Consider the following 9,312-nt stretch of genomic DNA (forward strand, 5'->3'; position numbering starts at 1 on the left):
CATGTATCACTAAAAAACTCTGAAATCATTAAATACAGCATTTTTTTTTCTTTTTGAGACAGGGCCTCCCTCTGTCCTCCAAGCCAGAGTGCAGTGGTGCAATCTTGACTTACTGCAGCCTTGACATTCCAGGCTCAAGCAATTCTCCCACCTCAGCCTCCCAAGTAGCTGAGACAACAGATACACGCCAACACACCCAGTTAACTTTTGTATTTTTTTCTTTTGGTAGAGACAGAATCTCACTATGTTGCCCATGATAGTCTCAAGAATTCCTGGGCTCAAGTAATCCTCCCGCCTCCACCTCCCAAAATGCTGGTATTATAGGCGTGAGCCACCACAGCCAGCCTCTAGAGTATTTTTAATCGCTGCATTCCGTCTTATGACCAGTCCCCTATTTGCTCAGCCAATCTCTTACTGGTGGATAGTTAGAAGTCCCATTTCCAGCTAATCTAACTATTATTTCCTAACAAAACTTCTACTCACATCTGTAATTATTTCACTGGGATAAATGACTAAACATGGAATTACAGGATCAAATATCTTAAAAGTTGTTCTATCTTTTTTTCTTTATCCATTGTGCAACCCACTTCAGTGCCAGCAGCCTACGGGCACAGAGGCCAGGCAATGGTTCGGAGTTACAGTTTGCTCTGGCATGGGGTACTATGAGAGGCCCAGGGGGACAGGCCCATCATAAATCCAAACCCATGCGTAAGCATCTTAAAAGTTTTGATGCGTACAGCCAAACTCCCAGCAGAAACATTAAACTGTAGTACATTCCAGTCCCCTTCAACAGTGAAAATGGTACCAACTGTCCTTGAATAAAAGGCCAGATGGCTGAAATGACCCAGGGGAGTCTTAAAGAAACTACTGGCCCTGGCAGCAGCAAGACATCCTGCACCTAGCTCCTAGTAACAAGTAGGAAAAAAAAAATATGTCTGCTGCATTATGCAGAGACCACATCTCCACTCTCACGCTGCCCCACCACAGCAGCAATGGAGGGCCCCACACAGACCAGGCTGACCACAGACAGGGGGACCACCACCCGCACTCTTCTCCTAAATGGTCTCGGCAGTCACGTTCCAGAGGCAGTTCAGATCTCCCACCTGGGAGGGGGAAGAAGGACTGGAGACCCAAACGTCCTGAGTACAGTACCCTGCTACTCCTCCTCAATAGCTCCCAGAGCTCCGGCCAGTACACGGGACTGCTCCTCACCTCCAGACAGGCCAGGATTCCAGGGAATCTTACTGAGCAACTGCCATGTGCTGAGCTAAGTGCTGCCATTTATCATCTTACTAAATCTCTTGATAAAATGCAAGGGGCCCTAGCAGATTAAATGATGCCAAGTCTCACTCTAGGGACACAGCCACCAGAAGGTGGTCAAGCTGGAATTCTCTGAAGCCCTGTTACTGATATTCTCATAACATGGGGCTAAGCCACCAAAGAACTAACTTCATTTTTTAAAACTACAGCTCCCAAGGGAATCCAGGTAGCCAGGACTATGAGTCTGAGTATGTTCCAGAGCCATAAAGCCTCCTTTGTTTGCCCGACCCTGCCTCTCTGAGGTCTGCATTTATCCTCTGTTACGGCATCGCTCAGCATTCCAGACGGCATAACAGGAACACTGCTGTTCACTCTGACCAGTGATATCAAAATGGTACTGACCAAGGCTTTGCACCCGCTCACCCATCTCCCTGCCCCGTACCCTTCAATCTGGTGTACAGAGCAACTGCAAAGGCTGCAGACTTTTTTCTAACTTGGAAGAAACGGTTTGCAGCAGGGTTTTCAAAACAAATGGGCTTTCCTAAGGGACAAGGGGGTACACCTACCTTTCACTTCCAACACCTGCACTATAGTGCTGTCATCACCCGCAATTAGAAAGGAGAGAGCAAACTGAATGTAGGCCTGCCGAACGTCGTACACTCCCTGGAGGACAAAGGAGACCTACATGTCACATGCATACTCCACACAGAGCCAAAGGAATCAGCAACACAGTGGCCAAGCACACCTCTACCGTCTCAACATCACCAGCCCCCCGGCCTTGTCCCCAGTCACCAGGGGATGCAAGTCTGAAACAAAGGCTCATTCTTCACGGAAAACAAACAATTTTTTCTATTCTCTTCCCCTGATAATCTTCTCTACTTTTCCTTCTCTTTCAAGCCCTATTCTCAATACAAAAGTATGGGTAAAAAATAGCAGCGTTCCCTTCCCTGACTATAACACACACATTTTAGTTTCTTGGCCACTTTGGTGCAGAACAAGACTCTCAGCCTGCCTAGATCCATCTCCTCTCGCTTGCTAATGAAAATCATCTATGTTTTTGAAAATCCAGGGATGATGAAATGACTGGTACTGCTTTTGGTGAGACATCAATGTGGTGATGTCTGGTTTTTATTAGATACTATAAATAACTTATTAGCTCATACCACAAACCAAAGCACAGATGCTGTCACGTTACCAACCCTGGAAGGCCTTCCCAGGGTTGCAGCCAGCACTGTCCCACAGGCATCAGCCACCACCTAGGGCAGTGGGCACGTTTGGGGAGGGCCCCAATGCCGTGACAGCAGCCGATGCCTCAAGTTGCTGGTCAACTTCCCCTCCCAGTATCATTAAGACAAATCTGTGTCACATCACTCCTCGTTTTGTATCTAAGGAACTCAAGGCATATGGTCATGTCAGTCTCCTATCAGCTGTTCCAGAACTAGCAGGAGTGCCTAGATCCTCCATTGCTTATACCCAGCAGTATTCTCTACTTCACAGTTACTCCAAAGACACCTTCATTCACTGCCGAGAAATAAGTCAGTATCACAACAAATCATTGCCCCAAAATGCCTGGGAAAATTAAGGCGTAATCTGCCTTCCAGATAGTTCTGATCCACTTAGTAGTAGCAGGAGAGGTGGTGGCAGTAGCAGTGACGATGAGGAGGAGGAGGAGAACAATGTTTACAGAGCAGTTACTATGGGCCAGGCACTATACCAAATGCTGCACATCTGTGACCTCCTTTACTCCTCATAACAGCCTGAGGGAGAGATGCCCACACCACACCCATTTTACAGATGAGAAAACTGAGGGGTCAAAAATTCAGCCGGATACGATGGCTCACGCCTATAATCCCAGCACATTGGGAGGCCAAATAGGGCAGATCATTTGAGGTTAGGAGTTCGAAACCAACCCAGCCAACATGGTGAAACCCCATCTCTACTAAAATTACAAAAATTAGCTGGGTATGGTGGTAGGCACCTATAATTCCAGCTACTCAGGAGGCTGAGACAGGAGAATCACTTGAGCCCAGGAGGCAGAGCTTGCAGTGAGCAGAGACCACACCACTGCATTCCAACCTGGGCGACAGAGGAAGACTCCATCTCAAAAAAAGAAAAAAAAAAAAATTCACCCGAGGTCACACAGCTAATTAAGTACCACAACTGAGATAAGAAGTATAATTGCACAAACATACTACTTATGTTCAACTACAGAGTTCTTCCTTCTCCACAAGATTCTGTGACATTTTCCATTTTCATTTCACTTTTTCTCAGGGTGCAAGGACCATACTTGGCACCAGTTAGGTCTCTGTGCAAGTCTTTAATTAATTCCATCTTATTTTGTTGGGTCTATGTTCCTTCCAGAGAAAAGGAAGGCTATCCAACCCATGTTCCCTGATATGCAGATCAAGGCCTTGCACACTCATTACATTTATTGAGTCTCTCCCTGTCCTTGTCACACAGCATCTCAGCAAGACCTTATTACACCAATGCAGGTTTCTCCCCAAACTGAGAGCTTCAAACTATCCTCTCTGTTCTGAGGACCTACCTGTGTGACTCATCACAACAAGAAGTTTGCGTCCAATGATCACTGGTGCTGAGAATTGCAGCACTTCCATAGTGTCAGCAACACTCCAGTGCCTTAACCCACCAATTCACTTTTTATAAAACACTCACTGCATTCAAGATGCCATCATCTCAGGCCAAGAGAGGGTGTAAAGTTAACCAAGATGTTGTCCCTGTCCTCAGGAAGCTTAAGCTGCTCCCAAGCCATCTCTACGCCTCACGGTTCAAATAAACATGCCATCTAATTCAAGCAGTTAATTTTCCTGATCTACACATGTCTTGTGTTCCAGATAAATGCTGGTAAAACGCTAAAACTTGCCTGGCAACATTAAATTAAGTTCTGTCTTTTCCCTGCTAGTGGAAAGTTCCTGTGCTTTTATTTTTTGTCCACTGAAGTAACAGTACTGGGAGTCAGGACTCTGGAATGCTGCTCCAGGTTTTCTGCCATTCTAGATCTTTCTATCCTGCTGGTACACAGCAGAACTAGACCTCCTGTGGATCCCTCCAGCAATGAAATTATAAATGAAAAGGTTTTAGTTATCACTTCCTGGCTTCCATCTTTTATATCCCAAACAACTCCAAATTTTCTGTCCTGACATGATGGAGGAACTGAGTAAGATCCCCAGGACACAGCAGCTGCCCGCTCTAGGCTCTGCCACTGCCGTGGCCCCCTGGGCCTCCATCCTGTCTCCAGTCTACTCCATCAAAGGCGTCCCACTCCTACTGCAAGTGGGCCACATGCCTGCTCTTCATTCCCACCCTGTGACCTCACAGGGTTATTATTCCACGAAGAAAACGTCCTGAACTCTTCAGGGCTTATTCTGCAAAACACCGTCTAAAATAGACCAAGATACATTTGGTAAAACTGCTCTTTGGCACAGAATTTTAACAATGCTTTCTTTGGCTGGATGAATATTATCTATAATCCTCCTTCTTCATGAGGCTTTAATAATTTCCTCCGAAATGTTAACATATATTCATTAAAAAAAAAAATCCCTGCCAGCACTTCAACAACTAAATGGCATTTAAAAAAACAAAGACAAAAAAGCAGGGGACGGAGTGAGGGAGAAAAATTCAGACTCAAAAGGGAGCAAAGATATTTAAGAAACATATCAACCAAATGCAATGTAGACTTTGTTCGGATCCTGATCTGAACCACAAGGTGTAAAAACATTTTTGAAACGGAAAAAACCTGAGACCAAACTGAGTAATAGATGATAGTGAGAAATTATTAATGTGTTAGGCGTGATAATGGCACTGTGGTTTCTGTTCTTTAAAGGGTCTTTTTCTGTTAGAGTACATGCTGAAATATTTATAGTGAAATATGATTCGCGTCTGGGATTTGCTCTAATCGACTGCCCCAGAGGAAACTAAAAAGGTGGAGGGTGGGGACAGTGGCTGAAGCTGGACAGCTGGTACAGGGGTTCCTCACGCTGCTCTACTTTTAAATGTTCCCAACAGTTCCTTATTAAATGTAATGTCTCAATTCCATTTCCTATAACATATAAGGCATCTAAGATACTTATTACAGATTACACAATGAGAGTAAAAACACTTTCGACTTGACTGTAACTCCCATTTTACAGATCCTGGAGAGGTAAAATAATGTGCCGAGACCCTGAGATGAAACAGCTCGTGCGTGGCCCTGCAGCCAGGGTTCAGGACGGGTAGCCCTACTCGGCCTTTCCCACGCTCTCTGGGCTCCTGAAGTCTATTTCACTCAGACAGCTGGGAGGGCTGACATCAAAAGAGATGGGTGGGGAGGGCATCTGATGGATAATTACTGCCAGGCTTACTGCCAGGTAAGACCAAAGAACCGTGATATTTGCCCTAGTCTGCAAATAGCACACACATTCTTTTTATTAGAAACGTATTTAAATGTCAGGAGCCATTACTCATTGAATGGAATTTGTTGACACATGGATAAAGCGGAGTATCTAAGAGACATTAAGACCTGGAATTTTTTTCCTTAGAGAATACCTTATTTGTAATTCCAGTAAAACCCTCAACACCAGGCCAATCTCGCAGAGCCATAAAAGCTACTTGGTATTATCAACCTTTTAGTCTAATTCCCAGCAATGTAGAAACATTTAGTTCCCAGGGATATTGACAAAACAAGGCAGCACAGGGTTATAGAAGTGAATTATTCTAATGTGGTTCTCCACCGCGGCAGATGGGATGGGCTGATATCTGTCTCCTTACTCTTTACGTTCAGGAAGAGGGTGACACTCTGGCCAGGGCTGTTCACAGCACTGAATTCCAGCAGAGGAGCTGACAGGGCAATCAGAAGATGCCCTTCGACAGACAACCTGCAGCCGGCACACGCGACGGGAGGATGCCCTCGCTCAAGCTCAGGAGTCCTCAGAGTGTGCCTGCTCCCCAAGAACCTTTCCAAACCCAAGTGCGATTTCAAAAGCCACCAGGGAATTTTTGTTTCACAGGTTTCCTGAAAACCAACCATCCACACTCCCATTTTATTGGGCACAATCCAACCCTCACCCATCACGAGATTACAACTGGGAGGCAAAAGTCACTTACTAAAAAGCCATAGAAGTCCTCTTTGAGGACGTCACTGGCTTAGAGCTTCAAGGGCTTTCTCCGAGGTGGGCAGAGCAGGAACAGAGGACTGGGACACGCTACGAGCTTCAGGGCCATGGGCACATGGAGGGTATTTCGTTTACTTAGGAGAGGGGCTGCCCACAGCTAAGTCATCCTCACATCTCACTCAGCCCCCAAGAGCTTCCTCAGATGTCCCCATTGTTCAGGCTCTGCCAGGTTCTGGCCCTGTCGCCAGCCTGAAGTGAGTCCTATCCTCACAGGCAGATCCTGTGGCTGCGGACACACACCCTTCTGCATAGACACCTCTCATTCCATCTGTGTGGGGATCAGGGCCAGAGAATGGAGGAAAAACCACTACAGTCCTCCAAGGGAAGGAGATCCATGGAAAGCACGAGATACTGTGGTCCCCTCACCTTTGAATCCCTCTTGATCACCAAGGTGTACAAGGTCTTTTTATTCAAATCAAAATGGCTGCAGACATCCCTGGCAGCTTCCGGACCCTGGGTCACCATGGCGGCCATCAGGCTCAGGCAGGCGCGAGCCAACCTGTACAGGGAGCCAGAGGAAATCAGACACGTCAGGAACAGCAGAAGCACAGAGCCGCCTCATCACAAAGCCAGCTGCAAGCTGCTTGTGTTACTGGCTATCCCCAAACCAGAAAAAAAGAAGGAAAAAGACACGCCATTTTTTTAAGGAGAAAAAAAAAAGCATAAAGATTCAAAATAAGGCTCAAAATTAAAACTAAGTAGAATTAAGATTATAAACACGAGATTTGAAGAAGATGGACATTTCTCTCTGGAGCGAGCCATCATGTGATCAATAGACCACACCTCAGTCCCTGTGACTGCAGGATACAGAGGACGACTTCTTCACAAAGGCATCTCCGAACACGAGCTCATGGCTGTCTTTCCGTTCTGCAGTCACCCAGATTCCATGGTTTTCTGAGAACCTGCTACATGCAAGGCCCTGTTATCTAGGGGAAGGTGGCATTTACAACACAGGCAAGGCCCTGCCACATGCACCTAGGATTCCAGTAGAGGGAGTCAGTCAACAGATATAGCAGCAAGGACAGTAGCAGGCAGGACAAGAGGGACAAGGGATAAGTGAGAGGAGTCAGGGACAGCCAGGGCTGGTCCACAAAGGAAGGGGGCAGAGACTCGGTCACTGTCCTCAGAAACAGCTCAGCTCTCCTCTAGCCATAAAGGTAATAACCAAATGCACCTGCGGAGAGCTGAATGCAGACCAAACCCAAAGGCCTGTCCTTTGTCACGCAAGGGCAGACAGCCTACCTGTAACCCGAGGCATACAGGGACTCACAGATGAGCTTCATGTGGTTGTTCATCAGCTTTTTCACAATGTTGGTTCCCACAACATGGAAATGTGAAAGATCACTTGCTGTCCGCAACAATATGGCCTCAAAAACTTGAAATATTAACACCGTCTGCAAAGACAGAATAGAAACGCTTAGAAATTGTATCATTTCTTTTCCTCCTGTGCATACATGCTCCTTTTGCCTTAGCCATAGTTACTTGCAGGCTTAAAGCCTTCAACATGCAGGATGAGGCCCACCTAGATCCTGAGTCAAAGGTGACAGCTTGGCAGGCTGACCTGCCAGACCCAGGCTCTGCATGTAGCCCCGCTCCCACAGCCCAGCAAAATAAAGAACAACTTGTCAGGGCCGGGCACAGTGGCTCACGCCTGTAATCCCAACACTTTGAGAAGCCGAGGCGGGCGGATCATGAGGTCAGGAGATCGAGACCATCCTGGCTAACACAGTGAAACCCCGTCTCTACTTAAAATACAAAAAATTAGGTAGGCATGGTGGCGGGTGCCTATAGTCCCAGCTACTCAGCTGAGGCAGGAGAATGGCGTGAACCTGGGAGGTGGAGCTTGTGGTGAGCCGAGATTGTGCCACTGCACTCCAGCCTGGGTGACAGAGCGAGACTCCATCTCAAAAATAAAAAAAAATAAAGAACAGCTTGTTTACAATTACAGAAAATCACATGAGAAAATCAAATCAAATGAAGTGATAGGACTCACTTCAGGCTGGCGATAAGGCCAGAATGAAAAGAAAATTCTCTTAATGACTTCAGAGATAATCAGGTCTACATCCTTATAGCAATAACCCTGAGATTTCAACAGGCACATAAATATCCCAATGTTCAATCTCTTTGGAATCAGAAAACAATCATCAATTCATTATGTGTTGTGAGTCTGTGACACCACGTGTTTATCTGTTTCCCTTTTGTTTAAACCATACTGAAACCAAGTGCAGTTTGATTAGGAATCTATTATCCTTCCTTCTGATATCATTCATCAAATGTTAATAATAAATGAGAATTTTCCACTAAAATGCTTTCAAAGGTCATGGAGGTAAAAAATGAATACATTCCTACAGCACAGGGACAAAGCATCGTTTTCTATAGAAAGGTGGTAATGGAAATTTCTATCACATTTTTCCTCATCAAACTTAACAGCAGCATTAACTTTTTTTCTCTTCATCAAGCCATGTAAGGAACAACATACTTCACTTTCAGGTCGTTTTTCTCCACTTAGGAGCTGGAAAATTTCTGCACACTCAACAGAAATCTTTATATACCCTTCCACAACATCATACACATCTTCTCGTGGTAGCTTCTTGGCAGCAGACACAAATGCTTCCAAGCCTGAAAAAAAAAGTTATGTTCAAACGTTAACAAGGTCAGTCTTCTTAGAAACAATCACATCCACCACTGCAACCTGCTTTCCCTATTCTGTGACCTTCCACGATCCACCTACACTGCACAGAAGCTACTATGAATGTTATCAACTGAACTGTTTCTCTCCAAAATTCATGTTGAAGCCCCAAGCCCAGCCGGGCGTGGTGGCTCACGCCTGTAATTCCAGCACTCTAGGAGGCCAAGGTGGGTGGATCACCTGAGGTCAGGAGTT

At 45.8% G+C, this 9,312-nt stretch overlaps 1 protein-coding gene across 1 annotated transcript in view; it reads right to left on the minus strand.

Annotated features, from left to right (window-relative positions):
- Window positions 1-9,312, minus strand: part of URB1 (URB1 ribosome biogenesis 1 homolog (S. cerevisiae)) — a 78,768-nt gene that overhangs the window by 63,006 nt on the left and 6,450 nt on the right. The window contains exons 2-5 of the mRNA XM_011960128.1: window positions 8,908-9,047; window positions 7,671-7,822; window positions 6,795-6,927; window positions 1,827-1,923 (exon numbers count right to left, since the gene is read on the minus strand). Of these exons, the coding sequence (XP_011815518.1) occupies window positions 1,827-1,923; window positions 6,795-6,927; window positions 7,671-7,822; window positions 8,908-9,047 (522 nt within the window). The remainder of the gene's footprint in view (window positions 1-1,826; window positions 1,924-6,794; window positions 6,928-7,670; window positions 7,823-8,907; window positions 9,048-9,312) is intronic.

This window comes from Colobus angolensis, unplaced genomic scaffold (assembly GCF_000951035.1).
Source record: "Colobus angolensis palliatus isolate OR3802 unplaced genomic scaffold, Cang.pa_1.0 Scaffold506, whole genome shotgun sequence".
NCBI lineage: Eukaryota > Metazoa > Chordata > Mammalia > Primates > Cercopithecidae > Colobus > Colobus angolensis.